General features: G+C 43.9%; 1 protein-coding gene across 2 annotated transcripts in view; it reads right to left on the bottom strand.

The window, feature by feature from the left end:
- Positions 1 to 20,016, bottom strand: part of LOC136885341 (zinc finger protein OZF) — a 95,608-nt gene that overhangs the window by 43,239 nt on the left and 32,353 nt on the right. Inside the window, exon 5 of one of the 2 annotated variants that reach the window (XM_068230370.1) lies at positions 208 to 992. The exons of the other annotated variant lie outside the window; for it this stretch is intronic. Within the exon in view, the coding sequence (XP_068086471.1) occupies positions 293 to 992 (700 nt within the window). The 3' untranslated portion in view covers positions 208 to 292. Of the gene's footprint in view, positions 1 to 207; positions 993 to 20,016 lie in introns of those variants that run through there. 2 annotated transcript variants of the gene reach the window in all.

The raw sequence follows: 20,016 nt of genomic DNA, 5'->3' as shown, positions 1-20,016 counted from the left end.
AGACGTTACTACAGACAACACAAAGTATGGCTCCCCGTGTGAGTCGGAATGTAATCGATAGTTGTTCTTTCCAGCTGAAGGATTTGCCACAGACATTGCAGCAGTATGGCTTCTCCAGTGTGAGTTCGCAAATGAACTTTAAGAATTACATTCTGTCTATAAGATACGACACAAAAATGCATTAGTATGGTGTCTCGCTTGTGTGAGTCCGCATTTGAAATCTAAGCGTGCTTGTCTGATGTAGGATTTGCCACAGATATGCAACAGTGTGGCTCCTCGCCAATGTGAGTCCTCATGTAAAATGTGCTTTTCTGGCTGTAGGATTTACCGCAGATATTTCACCAGTGTGACTTCTCGTCTGTATGTGTCTATTGTGTCTCGACAGTGCATCTCTATCGGTAAAAGAGTTACCGCACACATTGCAACAAAATGGCTTCTTTTTTGTGTGAGTCCGCATGTGATGAGTAAATGTTGTTTTATGACTGTAGGATTTGCTACAGACATTGCACCAGAAAGGTTTCACTACCGTATGAGTCCTCACATGTTTCGTGAGTGTACTTCGTATGGCGAAGTTGTTACCACAGATATTGCAATTATGTGGCTTCTCGCCTGTGTGAATCCGCATGTGGGAGGTTAGATTCACTTTCTGGCTGAAGGATTTACCACAGACATTGCACCAGTATAGCTTCTCACCCGTATGAGTACGCATGTGTATCGAGAGTGTACTTTTCTTAGCAAAGGATTTATCACAGAAATTGCATTTGTGCGTCTTCTCGCCTGTGTGACTCCGTTTGTGATCTGCTAGGTAGTCACTCCTGGTGAAAGATTTGCCACAGACATCGCAACAGTGCGGTTTCTCGCCCGTATGAGTCCGCGTGTGTTGTTTTAGATGGACTTTCTGCCTGAAGGATCTGCCACAGAAATTGCACCCGAAACTACGTGCTCCACCTTCTGGAACCTGATGATCCATGTAGCTCACCTCTGGTCCCGATCTACACTGACAAATTGAAACGATTTCACCAAGAGTTCAAAACAAAACTCCATTATAATTCTCACAAAAAAGGATCAGCTACTGAACATTCCACTAATGCAGAGAGCTCATTACTCATGAACATTGCATTACTGAGAGTAAATATCATCTGAAGTCCAATTCAGAGAGTTACGACGACGTCTTGCGTCTTTTCCCTCTAATCACGATATCATGTGCGAGAAACGCCTGACGATTTAGGAACGTAAGAGTTCGGAGGCAACTTCATTTAAATAATGCATGGGATGAAGTGGTCGAGGATAAGAGGTGAATTACAAGCTCTTCAATCCGGCGAACGTTTAACTTATGAAATCCGTATATGCCTGTTCCCCTACGTAAAGGACTACATATGATTCGGAGATTTGAACTTGTTCAACCACTCTGCACTTTCCGGCAGGTGAGTAATATTATTTGTAAAAGCCCTTATTGTTGAGGCTGTTCGGGAGAATCTCAGTGTTGTAGATATTAATAAAGTTCAGAACATTGTTTGCCGACAGACAGCGAGATCTGCTGAACCACGGGAAATAGTTTAAAATATTATTTACTGTCCAGTAAACAAACGCACTGTATTTATACGTTATAATCACAACAGTGTAGCATTCTATTACGTCATAGTTTGGTTATCTATAATAACGCAGCTTTCACGTGCAATCAAACAGAGCCGACCTACATATAGGACGGTAGATTTATACAAAAAGGACATACGTACTACCATGTATTACATCAGTCTACGTCTTAATTGATGTCTTTAACAGAGGCCGAATGCAACATGGAAACCATTAATTCTGATGAAAACTCGAAAAATATCAAAAGCAGGATACCGAAGACGGCTCTTTCCCTAACCCAGACGCTTTCGTTTCACCTCCATATACTGATTTCATAGACTTCTGGTGGCGACAAAGAACACGTCTTGGCCGTAGTGTTTTATTACTATGTTCTGATATCCTGAAATATTTGAACCCAAATGCAAGCAATCACGTTATTGAATATTCGTACAAGTGTTCCTCTAACACTACAGCTAAAATGAGCAGGAAAATCAAGGCTTGAGCCAAAATTCAAGATGACAGGATATTCAAATGCACCGTAGCGGATATTGCTGCAATGCAAAGGAAGGAATGAGATACGTTATATTTCAAAAACTTCAAGGAACAAGTGATTATTTTAGGAGAATGAATACATCGTTGGATAGCATCCAAGTCTGTGCCTGTCTATCCACTGCAGAGTGGTTCTAGATACTAGGAAGGAAGAACGAGAAATACAAATTGCTTGGTTAAAGGTGAGACTCACTTGCAAAAGAAGCATGGGAAAAGTCGATCAAGCAGGTCTAAATGCATCACAATAAGAAGTGGTACTTCCCAACTCATGCTCTATGCACTTAATAAACATGACCCGGTGGAATGCATAACTTCCTCACAATTAAAGTAGTGGGAGACCCATCAACGTGTAGTTACTGCACTCTTAGGAGAAAATAAGTGGACAGATAAAACGGAGACATTGATTCCAGATACGACAGGCTAGACCACTTGATCACCACACAAGGTATTGATTTTGCCACCACAAGGAACCGAGGACAGAAAGTAAGACAGTGGTGTGTATGCCGTACGTTTTGTGGCAATTCCTCTTGACGTGATTACGTGATGTTTATGAAAAATGATTTATCAAGTTCTCAGTCAGCTTACCAGTAAAATGCTATTTAACTTTGTATTGATGAATGTTCTCTAAGGACAAGTTACACCGCCGTAACACGTGGCGGGTACCAGGTAACGGATACGAATTCGTCACGGGCCTATCGGCTGACTCGAGCAAAATATAATAGCCTTTTTTTGCTAGCTGTTTTACGTCGCACCGACACAGATAGGTCTCACGGCGACGATGGCATAGGAAAGGGCTAGGAGTGGGAAGGAAGCGGCCGTGGCCTTAATTAAGGTACAGCCCCAGCATTTGCCTGGTGTGAAAATGGGAAACCACGGAAAACCATAATATAATAGCTCTCGCGGACAAAACACGCACAATGTTTTTATTGGAAAATTTGGCGGAGACGGACACGTTCGGTTCGGAAGAGTTGGCAGAAGAGGTACTCTACCTTCCTGGAAGATAATGCAGAAAGGAGCGTAGCGTGCCTTCTCCAGAGGAGCGGCTACAAAAGTCGTCTGATCTCCATTTCCGAAACTTCGTAAATACCTATGTCATGAGCCTTCATAACAGGCCGACCGTAAAAGAACACCATCACATTCTTATGAAAATAGGTGTCATGGAACTGGAACCAAGAAAAGGGCGTCCCCTGGAAGGGACGCACCTTGGCAGGGCCCAGTCAGCATAAAAAGTACGCAAGCTTTATTGTCGCACGTGTCGTGACGGCTAAACAAGCGAGTACCCCCGTTCTGTATCGCATCACTGAACTACGTCCGGACGAAGTAGCGAAATAGCCACAGCACATGAGAGAAGGCATACAGGCATATGTGAGGTGCAGGAAAAAAGATGGAGTGGAGAAAAGTCAAGCGAATGGGGTGTGGTTACTAACTGGTTTACAACGGAAATCGATGAACAACTAATTGTGTTGGCATTGCTATATCAGCAAAATTTGAACTGTTAAGTTTCAGAGGGGCATATGTATGACAATCGCTTGTTGTAACTTCTCTACGATGGTGATAGAAGGAAAATCCAATTCTTCAGTGTAACGCTCCACAAACTTGCCTGGGCACAGAAACCAAAGATGTCTTCTGGGCACTGCTTGACAAGAAGAACGTTGACTACCTTATTGTTGCCGGTGATGTGAATGGACCTCGAACGAAGGAAAGACCACATCCCATTGCGGCCATGGATAGGACAGAAGAACGATGACGACGGCCAAATAATTCCCCATTTATGCACCAACAGATCACCGACCAGTCATCTGTAAGCTACGGATAAAGGTACCAAGAACCCAATACCTTGCAGGAAATGGACCAAAATGGATCAAATTGTGCCACCTGAAGAAGGAGGCCTACGTTATTGCAAAAATTACAGTGCCAACAATCAACATAGTTGAAGTGAGCCGGACTAAACTGTAAGACGTTGAATGCCCTAGTTTTGGTGATGATGATGATGATGATGCTTGCTGTTTAAAAAGGCCTAACATCGAAGGTCATCGGTCCCTAATTGAATGAGATGGACAACATGATATATGACAGTTAAAATTTTAAAACTATCCACTGACTAGAGTTAAAAAATGGTGATGAAAAATGAGTATGTGATTAAAATAATCAGTGGATCTAATTCGCAATGCCTTATTTTGTAATAAAATAAGAGAAAATACAGGAGACAAAGGAATAAGGCATTGCCTTCTAGTACAGATACACGTACATACATAGATACATACATACATAGACGTTAAAATAACACAGTAAAATACACAGCACAAACTAAAATGACGTCAACAGGATAAAAGCGTAATTGACACAGAGACACGAGCACAAAGGACATCATTACATACGATAAAACAGACCACTATCCTTCATAAAGCGGATGACGAGGTCTGCTGACTGCTCGTCATCTCGCAAAATAAGGGATATGGTACCCAGGAGGTTAAGACTACGGCGAAGATCGACCAGGTCCATACACTCCGTAAGGATGTGTACCACGGTAAGATGCTCGCCGCAGGTACACACCGGAGGGGGTTCACCTTTCAAAATATGCGAGTGAGTCACGATACCATGGCCGATCCGAAGACGACATAATACCACGGCTTCCAGCCGCGAAGCCCGAAGGGAAGTCTTCCATACCTTCGTTGTTCCTTTTATCGCTCTCAGCTTATTGGGAAGTGGAATGGCCTGCCACTCCATCTCCGAATGGGACATAACCAGATGTTTCAGCCGAGAGAGAATATCACTTGCTGGAACATTGAAAGGCAACGGGGGCAGTGTAACTGCCTCCATGGCAGCCTGATCTGCTAACTCGTTTCCCTCTTGGCTTGGGAGCCACAGAAACGTGATTCTGATGCCGGCATCCGAATACCGGGCCAGCAGGTCCTGGATCAGCTGGACCAGAGGGTGCCGAGCGAAACAGGTGTCAATAGACTGAAGCGAACTCAAGGAGTAAGTACACACAAGAAAGTGTCGGCGCTCATTGTACAGTGCGTACCGCAGAGCTGCACAGATAGCATAGAGCTCTGCTGTGTACACACTACAGGATTCGGAGAGAGCAAAAAGAAACATATCATTGTCAACAACGAACGCACAGCCCACCTTCGTATCTGTCCTTGAACCATCCGTGTAGACGACGACTGAACCTGGATAGCGGTCAACAACGGACAGGAAGCGCCTCCGATAAATCGAAGGGTCCGTGTTTTCCTTCGGGGCAGTGTGCAGATCCAGGATTCTTTCAGGTCGTCGTACGACCCACGGAGGTACCCCACTTGGTTGTCTGGCAAGGCAAGGAACCGAAGGAACGTCAAACAATTTGTAACTGCTATCCAAGCGTGTTCCAACCGGCCGCGTTGCTCGAGGACGAGCGGCGTACAACAAGTGGTTGCCATTGTTGAAAACGCAAGGATAGCTTGGATGAAGTGGCATCTGTCGCAAATTAGCAGCATTGGAAGGAAGCATTTGCTGGCGCCTCAGGTGTAAAGGCGCACAAAAGATTCTGCAAGCAGGGTAGCAAAGGTGCTTGTTCGAAAGGCTCCCATCGCCAACCAAACCCCACTGTGGTGGATACTGTTCAGCTTTGAAAGGACACTTGGCCTTGCTGTGCCATATGCTGCACTGCCGTAGTCTAACCGGGATAAAATAGGTGCCCCATGAGAATCGCAGGATCACCCTGCGATCCACTCCCCAATTAGTGCTGCTAAGAAACCTCATGAGATTAAGCCTCTTGGTGCATTGCACTTTTAGCTGTCGTACTTGTGACTTCCACGATAATTTACTATAGAAAAGGAGCATAGGAAATCGGTGAGTGACAACAACTGGAAGAACGACATTTCCTAAATAAAGCTCAGGATGGGGGTGAAGCGTACGTTGACGACAAAAGTGGACAACAGAGGTCTTTGCGGCAGAAAACCGGAAACCATGTTCTAAGGTCCACTGCTCCACCCTCCTAATAGCTTGCTGTAATTGTAACTCTGCGAATGCCATACTGCACGACCTACAGTGCAGAGCAAAATCGTCCATATATAGCGACGGTATTACTGCTGGACCAGCAGCAGCAACAATACCGTTTATGGCAATCGCGAACAGTGTGACACTAAGGACCGATCCCTGTGGGACGCCATTTTCTTGAACGTGGTATTGCGAATATGCCCTCCCTACTCGGACACGGAATAGACGGAGGGACAAAACATTCGCAATAAATGCCGGCAAGTTACCTCGGAATCTCCATTGATGCAAGACTGACAGGACACCATATCGCCATGTGGTGTCGTAGGCCTTCTCTAAGTCAAAGAAAGCAGCTGCCAAGTGCTGTTTGCGGAGAAACGCATCCTGGATAGAGCGCTCCAAGCGTACCAAGTGGTCAGTAGTCGTGCAAGCGGCTCGAAAACCACACTGGTACTCGGACAAGAGTCCTTGTTTCTCCAGACACCACACGAGTCGGCGATTTACCATCCTCTCAAATAGCTTACACAGGCAGTTTGTAAGACAAATCGGTCTGTAACTTCCAGCATACTTAGGATCTTTGTCAGCCTTGAGGACAGGAATGACTATGCCCTCTCACCAATGAGACGGAAAATCATCCTCTATCCAGATTCGGTTGAGCACACGAAGGAGATATAGTAGACTGTCATCACTAAGGTTTTCAACATCAGGTTATGGATGTTGTCCCGTCCAGGATACGTGTCCTTGCAAAGGGCTAAGGCGCTGCGGAGTTCCCATTCCATAAAGGGCACGTTGTAAACCTCTGAAGCTTGAGTGGCAAAACTAAGGTGATGACGTTCTGCCTCCCGCTTCAGAGCGAGGAAATCAGGATGGTAATTCGCGTAATGACTAGCTAGATGGTTTGCAATCGTGAGAGGGTCAGTGAAGACACTGCCTGCAATGAAGATTCCCGGTACAATAGATGATCCTTGGATACCCGAAATCCGTCGAAGCTTAGTCCATACTTGAGATGACGGAGTATGTGACGTCATAGACGACACATATCTTTCCCATGAAGCCTTCTTACTTTGGCGAGTAAGAACTCGCGCCTTAGCGCGGAGTTTCTTAAATGTTACCAAGTTGGTCTCAGTAGGCTGTCTACGGTAACGTTTGTGAGCGCGACGGCGTTCTTTGATAGCTGCTGCTATTTCTTCGTTCCACCAAGGAACGAGTTTCCGGCGAGAAGTCCCCGAGAAGAAGGTAATGGACTCCTCAACAGCAGGAAGAAAAACGTGGGTGATGTAAATTATTTCCTCGTCGACGGTCCGCAGAATACCGTCGTTAAAGACAGCTAGTGATGTGTACTTTGGTCAATCGGCATGTTTAAGAATCCATCGATGGGGAGCCTCGACGGATTTTTTTCATCAAAGTAAGAATGAGGGGAAAATGGTCACTGTCACAAAGATCGTCGTGTGTATTTCACCGAAACAGCGGAACCAACGTTCGGCTGCATACACTTACGTCTATACGAGAATATGTGCCGTATCGTACACTAAAGTGAGTAGGTTCCCCTGTGTTCACATTACATAAATCCAGCTCTGTTACTAATGTTTCCAGCTCTCTTCCCCAGGGGCAAGGCGTCTCAGAGCCCCATATGGGGTGTTGGGCGCTAAAATCGCCCAATAAGAGGAAGGGAGGTGGAAGCTGATCTATAAGATCAGTGACATCATTTAAGTTAAGAGCCTCGCCTGGTGGAAAATAACATTACACACTGTTGCTATGACAGGCAGCGGAACGCGACAGCCTCAAGCGGGGTTCATAATGAAACCTCTTCGCTGTAGTTATCGGATCGTACAAAAATGCCAACGCCACCGGAAGCTCGGTGAGCATAATATCGTTCCGTCGAGTATAGTCTGAAATTTCTCATGACTGTATGATGACCAGGTCTGAAGTTGGTCTCCTCAATACCGACTATACTCGCTGCGTACTCACTAATGAGCTGCCGTAGCTCAGCAAGATGACTATCATAACCGTTACAATTCCACCGTAACAGTGCCATAGTGTGGACTACGAAAGGACTGTTAGGTTATGAGCGAGGAAATGCTCACAAGCCTAAAGACTATCAACGTCTACATCCGTAGATGTAGATGACAGCGCGATATCCATCCCGTCATCAACAAACGGCGGGGTGCCACCCAGAACTTTGACGCTTTTCGGGGGCGTCCAGGTCCCCTACGAGGAGAGTGCTCAGGTTTTGGAGCGGGAGTACCTCCTGGCGCAGACTCATACCCTCCAGATGAGGGGTATGATTCCTCCTTCGCAGAGGAAGTGCGAGAGTGCTCAGCATGGGCGCTCTTCTTCGCCGCCTTCTGTTCTTATTTAGACGGGCGATGCGAGATGGTTTCCCAGCCCTAGTCGACGATGCTGCCTGCGCCGGCTGGGGCATGGCTTTCGCTGACCTCTTAGGAGGGGAGACAGCCTTTCACCCTTGCTGTGCCGGCTGGGAACTGCCAGCCGGCACAGACTTCTTGTTGGTTGAAGGTGGTGTGATCCCCCCTTCGAGCTTTTACTCTGTGCGACGTTGCTATGAGGAGAAACAGTCACCTTTGGGGCAGCGATCGTCACGGGTAACGATGTCGTGAAAGACGAACCTGGAAGACTCTCAGCTATCAAGCTATAGTCGAGTGTACGGGCAGGTGTATTCATGGAATTAATCCTACGGCGCGTTTCCATGTAGGAAAGACCATCCAGAGTCTTGATCTCCTGAATTTTCTTCTCACTCAGATATGTCGGACAGTTCCGATCCCGAGGAGAATGAAAACAGGATCAGTTAGTGCACTTATACGGAGTTGTGCACTCCTCCGCACCGTGAGCTACTCGTCCACATGTGCCACATACAGACTGATTCGAACAGCGAGATACCATATGTCCGAATCGCTGGCATTGATTGCATCGCATTGGAGGCGGGATGTTCGGCCTCACATCGCAACGAAAAGTTGTTACCTTCACTTTCTCTGGTAACACTGACAACTTGAAAGAGATAATGAAGGCAACAGTTGCAACGTCTTCACCGTTGATCTTGCGCGTAATGCGCCGGACATCTGTCATGCCACGGTTCTTCATGTCTTCCATCAACTCGTCGTCAGTGTTAATAAGGTCTTGTTAAAAGATGACACCGCGAACCAGATTCAAGGACTTGTGCTCCTCAACTTTGACGGGGATGTCGCCAAAGTGGTCGCACTTAAGCAACTGATCAGCTTGCAGTGCGGTACGAGTCTTCAAAAGCAAACTACCGTTGCGCATTTTCTTGTGGTCCTAAAGTTCGCCGTAGACATCTTCAATGTGCCTACTAAAAAGGATCGATTTCACCAGCTTAAAATCATGCCCATCGGTTCTGGTAGCGACCAGAAACCTAGGGAAGCTGGATCGCATTCCTTCACGCTGCGCATGTTCCCAGGGAGTTGAACATCTCAGGGAAGCAAATGTTAAAGACCGGTGCGGGACCACCTTGAGAGGGGTGACTTCGTTTGGAAGCCATGCCCGAAAACTTCCTCTCCAAATGCCACACACTCCGATCAGGGGTCTCTGTAGCCGCACCAAGCAGCCAAGGCAATACCCACGTGGTCATAACAGGTCCTGCCCGGGGTCCGATGTTGGACGATGCCTAATACGGGATGACTGAGGCAATGAGCACTAGGACTCCGTTCCTCCAGTCACCCCCACAGCATGTACCCCATAGCGTGTACAGAGCACTAAATATAGAGAGAAAAATAAATTTCAAAAATTAATAATAATATGTCCTTCTGGCATTCGGCAGTGCGGGGACCTGTGTTGTCAGGTGGATGCTACTGCCAAGGTACATGGCGCTCCCACCCGCAAGATTCCTGGATGGGCAATTGCGGGCTTTGGGGCATAATCTCAGACGTAAGATGCCCATCTCCGGGCAGCACGGACATCAAAATTTTGAAATTGTCTACATCTGATCCTCGGAAAATAATAAAAAAGTAAAGAGGGGACCATGGCCACATGACCCTTTAAGTCGCCTTTTACGATAGGCAGGGTTTACCTGTAAATGTATTCAACCCCTCTCATCCTCAGGAGGTCCAACATATTATACCAAACCGCAATCCATGTCCGCGCCTAGGTCGCCCCTTTTAGTCGACTCATCCGACAGGCAGGAGATACCGCAGGTGTATTCTACATGTGCGCCCCCCACCCGCAGGTGTAGTGTGTTTGGTCCGCGAGAGATATTTTATTTCCTTCAAGTCCGCCGGCAAGCCGGTTAGGACCCCCCTATCCACCAGCTGGGACGCGCTACGTGTGAGTATCACCTCTCCCCCTGCTACGCCAGCGTAGTAGGTTCGTCGTCCTACTTTTGGAACGAAGGATTAACAATGACACGTGGCTGCGGAATGACGTTGTTAAGGATGCAGCAAGGTTGAAGGAACAGCTGTTCCATAAAATGTTTTGAACATTGGAATGCCTACAAAGCAGCCAGTAGTAAAATGCCATAACAAAACCAACAGCTATGCAGGTCTATACGTGAAATTTGACATGCGCAAATACGAGCAGGATATTTAACGGCTATACATATCGAGGCATCGCGAAACGGAAGAAAGCCAACGTTTTTACGGCATCATTGAGGAAACAGACGATTTGCTACTTGGCTGGCGGGAAGCGCGAGAGCTCTGGCAGAACTGTTTTGACAAAATGTTAATCTTGGAATTTCTGAATCTACCGGTCCAATCACCTCCGTTGTTGAAGGTCCGATGAAGGAAACTGACGCCACTGTAGTCCAGGGTCTGCTCAAGGAAATGGAACCAGGTGAAGCCATCGGTAACGATGATTTCGAGCAAAGTTTGTTTTGCACCATGTTGGAATGCAGTTGCAGCTAAAACGAGCTTTAGAAACAGATCGCAAAGACGGCCAAGTAAGAACAAACTGGCGGTGGAGTATCAATTCTAAAGTAAGGGACGCCCTGCCGAGTTTCATAATTACCGCCCGTACAGAATTCTGAGCTATGCAAAGACAGTTTTCGAACAAATCCTCGACAATACGATTAGCGATTTAGCCAAACTTACAACGAACCAAGGTTTATTTCTGTAAAATTGTTGCACAACCGTAGCAATCCACGCTGCACGGCTGTTAGTTGACAGAGACTCTGAAAAGAATAAGAGGCCCCATCTTGACTTTCTGGACCTTGAGAAAGCCTTCTATGGTACCTCATGACATCTGTCAGAGCCACAAAAGAACCTTGCTGAGAGGGTACAATTGCTCTACGTAGAACCAAGCAGTTACGTTTCAGCTGCAGCAGGAGCGCCTGGTGACTTCTGCAATAAGTGGCCCTGCCTTATTACCACTGCTGTCCATTCTTGTGATAGACACCATTACATCAGACCTTAACAAGCCAATATCATGGACACTTCTCTATGCAAATGATGTCATTTAGCTACAAAGAATAAGCTTGATCTGCAGCGCGAAATGTAAGATTCGAACAATCGAATAGCGCAGTAATCCCCGGGCCCCAACAGAAACAAGACAGAATACATGACATTACATCGTTCAGAAGTTAGAACCATCCATGTTGACGGTGAAGATATAAAGCACGAGTGGTGAAGTTTAAGTATCTTGGCTCTACAATCCCCAATGATGGCCGACTTACTGATGAAGTCATCTTCAGGATATACAAAGCCTGGCTGTAGTGGAGAATGGAAAGAGGTGCCCTTGCGACCGTCGGATGAAGGACCATCTCAAATCTAAGATCTACCGAACTATTATCCATCCTGTAGTTCTCAACCACAACGAATGCTGGCCAGCTACAGAAGATTTAGAACGCCAACTGAGCGTCATGTATACTACGATGCTTAGGTGGAAACCTGGCATAACTAGACTGGGTCATATTTCAAATGATGTTATAAGGAAATGTTTAGGCATTGCACCGATCCAGAAACAGAATAGTAAGTCCATGTATGCTGGTTTGGGCAAGTCTTGCGAGCAGAAAGTCAGCATATACACAGGAAGTCAGTGAAAAGAAGCGCAAGAGACGAACAAGACAGCAAAGGACAGATACATTGCAAAACGACCTGAAAGCTGTGAGAATACAAACAGGCGTGGCCAGAGACCGATCTAACTGGAGACAACGTACCACAACACCGGACACTGCCACCAAGCAGGACTAACACTAAAGAAGCGGAATAAAAGGAAGCAGATTGATAAATATTCTGTTGAAAAAAATGGGAAAAAGTAGATATTTTACACATCATAGCATTCAACTTAATATGTTCAAATCATCTTCCCTATAAATGACTTATTTTCAAAAAATAGTGTTTGAATGACAGAACGCTTCTGGATATCGTGTTCAAATGTATTGTGTCAAAAAAAATATATAACTCAACAAAAGAAAAATTTCAGGATTATCTGTGTTAATCAGGAGTGACAGTTCGAATATCCAGTGAAATTATATGAGTACAAACAAGTCAGTGTATTCTAGGCTGAATGGAATTTTGCAATTCCTATTTCTGCTTACATCTGTCACAGACAGCAGACGATCAGATCAATCAATTTATGTTCACCCTGATCAAGTCTATAAACATGAAGATCATGTGACACTCGAAACTTTACAAGTGGAAGGAAACCAAAGCAATAATTGGTTACTGGTAGCTGGTAGCTCTACACAAATGGAAGTTAACCTCACTACTAACTGTTTAGCTCAGCTCTATGTCCCTTTCCACAAGTGGAAGGTAACCTCATCACTAATTTTTTAGCAATTATGAAATTTCATTTATTTATTGAAATTAAACACAATGTGTACATATGTGCTAAAGGTTAGAATTTGTCATTATTTTCTTTTGGTACATCACTTCGTTGTTTTTTTACCAGTCCTTGGCAAGTGTGCCGATGCATCAGGTGGTACCTAGGACAGGTCATTCTGCAGAGACGGCAGATACATTCTTCGTTTGGGGTGTGAAATCTGTTGGTTAGGCATATTTTCCCGTGGAATCTATGGACACCGAAGAACCTGTTCTTATATAATTCAGTAACAAAGTGACATGGCAAATCTCTTACACATTTTGAATGAAGTCATTTAAATTGCTGCATGATATTTGTAGACTGCTGAAATGAGAGTCAGAATAACACAGCACCAGATGTGAGAAATAAAAAAGCAAAGCAGTAGATACAGTAAGATCCGGTCGACTGAATCCTTCAGAAGCATCTAAAACATCTGATATCCAATGGATTAAGCTACATATTGTCCTCTTCCTTCTATACTAAGGAAAAAGAATACACACAAAAGGCTTGTCGCTTCACTGGTTCCTCTTCACAAGATACCATTAGGGACAACAAAGATAAATTAAACTCCATCCAAAAATAGTAATAAGCATTTTGTCTGTGAGAAGTATTCATAAGCAACATTTTTATTGATGGTCATATTACAAGACTGATCTCTGTTGTAGCCCATTGTGTGTACACAAGAATTACTACGAAACAGCAGAATTTGTACCTCGAAAAGTTGACGTATGTGGGCATTCTTCAGTTGTGTGCATGGTTCTGCTCTGACTAATGAGAAAGTGTAAACTGTTTCTGGACAATGAATATTGAATTTTCACGACCGCATTGTAATCGAAACAGACTTTCAACGTATTAGGTCGTGTTACGTACATGTAGTACGTGTTGAAGAGATGTTAAGTACAGAACAAAAATGGCCAGCCGGACACCAGTGCGATCCGAACCCACAACCTCCCGATTTCGCGTCAGTTGCTCTACCAATTAAGCTATGGTGGCCTAGGCCATCTTTGTTCTGTATGAAAGGATCTGAGCTACAGGTCTGGCACTGCTGCTAGCACACTGTAGAGTGCGTTTAAGTCGCCCGTTGTGGGGCATGTCAATGAATATTGAATTTTCACATCACATTCAATTTGACTCCGCATTTTTAACACTTATGTCCTTTAAAAACTGATCTTATTTGTGCACCCAACACACACGTGGGTGTAGCACACTGGTCCCCAAGTGTTGCTTATTGTTAAAGCAATAATGAAGAAGATCAATTTCAGGCTCAGACATGAATATTTAAAAGAAATAATGTGTTAAAAAAATTTTATGCGAACATTTTAACATGTGTACCGTATATATGTTTTGTATATGTATCCTTTTACTCTAAGTATAAGAAACCACAGTGTCAATATTATTAAACCTTTAACAGCATAATTTAAATAAATTGTATAAGGTCCTCTGACCAATGTTTGTTTTAGTATTGAGTAAGGCTGAAGATGCCCAGTAAAAGAGGGGAGAAACATGAACCTTAAAATTTGGTAGTTTCTATGTTCATTTTTACCACGCAACAATGGATTGTACTGAATAGGTGGTTTAATAAAATACTCCTCGTATAACTTAATGATAAAGTTGTTTTCAATACGGAACATTGGTGAGAATAATGACTTGTAATGTAGTAGCCAACCAGGCAAGATGTCAGTTAAATAGGTTTTAAATCTTAAAACATTCTATGCAAATTAACTAAGGATATAAATATTCTAAAACAATATCTGAAACTGAAGTTGATCCCGAAAGTTCTGAAATAAATGCAAAGAAAGAACTTAAACAGTTATAGTTTTAACATGATTCAAAATAAAGTGAATGACATTTGGATAAAGAATGAAAGTAGGGTACTGTATCAAAAAGGAAACCCAATGGAACTTACAACTATATAAGATACATTTAATAGTAGACCAGACACTGGCCCCATTAGAATGGAAATCATTACAACAACACATGGACAACAAGTTGATGCACTTGCTAGATAGGAACAATGCGACAAAACTAACACAATTAAGGGTACCTCAAACACAATATTCTAAACAGAGTATGGATGGACACAGAATAACCCAACAGACACCAACACTCCTACGGTTGTGAATTTGACGGACGAACAGTTTCCGGATGGAGCTCTTGAATAAAGTTCCTAAATATAATTGGCCCAGCAAGAAAAAAGAGGTAGGCATTATCAACACAGTGGACGAGACAGAGGCGAATGTTTCTAAACTCCCATATGAAGTGCAGAATGACATAAAATCCGAAAAAGAAAAACCATCTAGGTTAGCCGAGGATCTGAATACTAAATCTGATCCCAATAAACACACATTAATACCAAATTTGAAAACTAACGTAGAGGACAACAGCGTTGTGGTGACTAAAGCTGAAAATTGCGGATCAATAGTTTTAAGGAAGAAGGAAGTATACATCCAGAAAACAGAGGACTATTTCAGCAATTAAAATTACTTGGTAGTTAGAAAGGACCATTGATAAAAGTGAAGCATAAATTTAAAGACAAAAATCAAGAAATCAAATTTTTATAATGAACAGGTTCAACAGACTCTCATAATTATGAATCCTAACATCAAAGTAACAAGAGCCCTTCCTAAAGTTCACAAGAACGATATTCCAATATGTCCTATTATTAACTGCCATTACAACCCGACATATAAAGCTTCTAAATACATTCATGGCTTTCTTGAGAAACATTACGTATTTAATACCAAGCATCCCTTAAAGAATTCAACTGATGTTTGTGAGATTCTAGCTCAATTCAATCTATAACCAAATCAAGCAATATGCTCTCTTGATGCGATAAATGTGTACCCAAATATTCTGACCATAGATATAATATCATCTACAATATATCTGTAAACATCGTGGCCTCAGATGGAGATCATCATGCAAAGCTCCTCCTTGTAACACTTCAGAGGTATTCACGCAAGTTTTATAAGAAGGTGATGTAGAATGAAGCATGCAAAACTTACATGGAATTACTTTTAGAGAAGAGATGTGTCCATTGCCATGGCCAGGGACCCTCCAACCCACCCCAAGAAGTACATTTACTTTTATAACCTAACGAAGAGGAGCGCACGCCATTTTCCATTGCTGGAATGCCTATGCGCATTGCTATTGGCTGTCGTAAAAAACGTTGTTACATCATTACCATTAGTGATTAGAAGCGCATAGCGTTGCCTACCACCGAAGTAAAAAAGCACAAGTATCACCCGAAAGTGGAGCAATGAATAACAAAGGAGAAACCAGTTTGTAAATGATGAATGTGCTGGTGTAGTAGGGTGAGAACAAAAGGAAATACAGGTCTAGGGTTCACTACCCTAACCAATCAAGACCAATGGTCTTGTCCAGTCCCTACCCTAACCAGTGCAGACCAATGGTGTTTCCTCAGGTAACTAGACGCTTAAGTTCCTAAGTAGAGTGGTTGGCAGCATTGTGCTTCGCTCGATCACGTCATCGGCGAGTCATTTGCGGGAAATAAACTCACGACCGTCCAACCACGCATAGATAGTGGTGATGCAAGTGGTAACGATGATACTAATGTTGCGTGAACACGACTGAAGTTTTAATCTCCGTCTATCTTCTCCGCCCCTCAGCTTTCCCCACCGCCTCTACTGCATCGTTACAACACTAGAAGTAGGAACACCTGACAAACTAGCACTGCTGAAACATGAGGACGTACTATAACTTAGCAAATGTCATGGGACAGTCACCTAATAGCGTGTGGGGCCTCCTCTGGCCCTGCGAACTTCATGGAGGTGAGTCGACAAGTCCCTGGTAGTCCTCTAGACGCAGCTTACACCAAATCGTTTGCAGAGCGGTCGCCGATGCTGGTCTGTTCGTGGGTGCAAGATCCATGGTACGGAGCCTGCGTTCCAGGACATCCCAGATATGCTCGATAGGGTTCATATCGGTGCTCCTGGGTGGCCGTGGCAGTCGTTGGACCTCCTCTGCATCTTCCTGGAACCATTCCCGGGCGACGTGGGAGCGATGTGGCGGCGCGTTATCATCTTGAAACACCACAGAACCGTCTGGGCGCTGGAAGGCAAAAAATGGGTGGGGATGGACTCTGAGCAGTTCAACATACTGCGTACCATTCAAAGTCTCTTCCAGAACAACTAAGGGACCCATTCCATACCAGAAAAATGCACCCCAGACCATAACAGAGACACCAGCACCCTGGACCACACCTTCGAGGCAGGCGGGATCCATCGCTTCATGTGGTTTGCGCCATACAGGGTGCCTCCCATCGGCACGGTGCAGTTGAAATCGTGATTCGTCCGACCATATCACGTTAAGCCATTGCTCCAGTGTCCATCCCTGGTGACTGGCGATAAATGCGCATCGTTGTGCCCGATGACGTTGGGTTAACAGTGGCACCCGTGTGCGGCGCCGGCTCCCATACCCCATAGAACTCTTGTTCCTATGGATTGTCCACTGGGAGACGTGTCTAACATGATCAGTGTTGAATTGAGCCGTGATTTGTTGCACGGTTGCCCGTCTGTCAGTATTGACAATCCGTCTCTGATGTCGCCGGTCACGGTCATCAAGTGTGGCTGGAGGGCCGGTCATTCGTCTGTTGTGGACGGTGACATCCGCTTTCAACCATTCACGATACACCCTGGACACTGCTGATCGTGTGAAGCCGAATTCCCGCACCATTTCCGAAATCGCAGTTCACATCCGTCGGGCACCGACCACCATACCCCGTGTCAGCTCACGACGACGTTCCATGTTACACCTGTCACATACACAGCCACTGCTCGCAAGGTCTCGTACATAACTGCCGCTGGCACAGGGGGCATGTAGTGCGCAGACAACACACCTGCGCAACCATGCTCCGCTATCCCATGACATTTGCTCATTCAGTGTACATAATGTCTGGTGAATGAGTAAGTACCCATTTTTAATATATAAAAATATTTCCAGTGAACTTTCACGTTCCATCACACGCCAGCCATCAAGTACTATTTCTTTATCATTACAGAACATCCACGTTTCATTCTACGGTCGTCTACATCTACAAGGGGCACTACATTTCCACGAAGTTGCCATATCTCACTCTTTTGAAAAGTTTTAGCAGCAATTCTGACCAACATTCCAACGTCTACTAGTACTCGTTATCAACGAAGATTTCTACACATCACATCTTAGGATAACTTAGTCCATATCACTTTCAATTTGACTCCGCATTTTTAACCCTTATTTTTTTAAAAGAACAGATCTTACTCGTACACCGAACACACACGTTGTGTTATGCTGATCTCTTCCATTACTAGCCTTGGGTGTAGCACACTGGTCCCCAAGAGCTGCTATTTTTCAAGCAATTAAGAAGAAGATCCATTTCACATTCAGATATGAATATTTTTAAGAGATAATATGATACAACATTCTTTTAGACGAACATTTCAATATTTTAAAATTTTATTTTAATGTGTGTATATATGAGCCGCCTAAGAGCAAAATGGATAAAGTCAACTTTTTTATTAAAAATGAGATATTGGTAAAAATATGTCAGTAAAAGGTGGGTCTACTGAGGCATGAAGTAATATACTAGCGAAAGCCATGAAGTCCTTAAGTATTTCCCCTTTAAAAACTCAGGTTAGGTGCAAAACAGATAAAGTCCACTGCGTTTTTAAAGCAAAATGAGTAAAGTACGCTACAACCAACCAGAACCTAACTTCTATGGCACGAAAAAACAACATACAAAAAGCTGCATGCTTTCTACTAGTGCTTTATTCATGGATTTATATCAGAGATTGTTTGCTTTCCAGTTTAGGAAATGGAAGTATCACCATCCGTAGTGTCTCCATCAAAGGCAAGAAAGAAAGAGTCACTCTCAGTGTGACTAAGAGAGCTGTTGCGAAAGAATTGAAGTAGCTAGCTTGATTTCGTACTAGAGAACACACTAATGTTGACAATAAAAATACATAATTTCTGAAAATGTAAATGCTGTATATATGCTCACTTGGTATATTCATAGTTGATTCTCTAATTCTGCCAAGTACTGAACTTGAACTGTCATTTTTATTGTTTTCAGGTACTCTAAGGAAGGGAACTTAGTTCCAGAATGTACACATAAGAAGACGCCAAATCTCAAGTGTGAGACGTTGACTGATCAAGTTATCACCAGATTTCGAGACGCTTTCTATACTACAAAGAAGAAGTGTGACCAAGACAGTCTCATCATGAAACATTGTGTGCTGGTTCCTTGCAGTGGCCATAAGAAAAGAATATGCGGCAATCGTCAACAAGAACAGTTCACAGGAAAATACATTGTGAGGAATTTTGATACAAGGGAGGACCTACAAGTTTGTGGACAGGTTTTTTGCCGAATTTTAGGGGTGAGATATTCCAGAATACAGAATATTCTCTGCATGTACGCAACAACAGGACATGTCGTCCGGGAGAAAAGAGGTGGTGATCACACCTCTCAGAAGTACACCAACAAAAAGAAAGCAATTGTTGCGTATATTAGTTCACTAAAGTGCCTTGAATCCCACTACTGACATAGTAACACTCGTAGTAGTTACCTTAGTTCTGATTTGAATATTCACAAGTTGGCTAGTGCTTGAAACGCCCAAGCTGATGACAGTGTGAAAGTGAAGAACTACTTTCGTTATATCATTAATCGTAAGTTCAACCTAGGATTTGGATCACCCACGCTCGACGTGTGCTCCACTTGTCTTGAACTTTCAGAGAGAATTAAGCGGGAAACTGGTCCTATTAAGTCGTCTTCACTGGAAGTTAGCATGGCAGTTCACAAGAAAAGGGAACAAGACTTTTTTTTCGTTACTCAGAGAAAGTGAACCAGGTGCACTAACCCTGCCTTTTGATTGTTAGAAGAATTTGCCATATCCTGAAATTCCTGATCAGGAAACTTACTATCGATGCCAACTCCACCTGTTCAAATTCTCCATTGTTGTTGGAAATTCTAAGAGCACAAAAACACCAGTTAACTGTTTCAGCTACATATGGACTGAGGGGACCTACCCGAAAGGTTCGAATCAGGTGGCATCTTGCATTTATCACTGCTCGCAGAACTTGGACTTAACGAACATTAAGAAGATAAAGCTTTTCGCTAACGGATGTGGGGGACAAAATAAAAATAGAACGTAGATA

The sequence above is a fragment of the Anabrus simplex genome, chromosome 14 (assembly GCF_040414725.1).
Source record: "Anabrus simplex isolate iqAnaSimp1 chromosome 14, ASM4041472v1, whole genome shotgun sequence".
Classification (NCBI taxonomy): Eukaryota; Metazoa; Arthropoda; class Insecta; order Orthoptera; family Tettigoniidae; genus Anabrus; species Anabrus simplex.
Note: the sequence above shows the minus strand (reverse complement) of the source record. Positions and strands in the feature narration are given on the sequence as shown.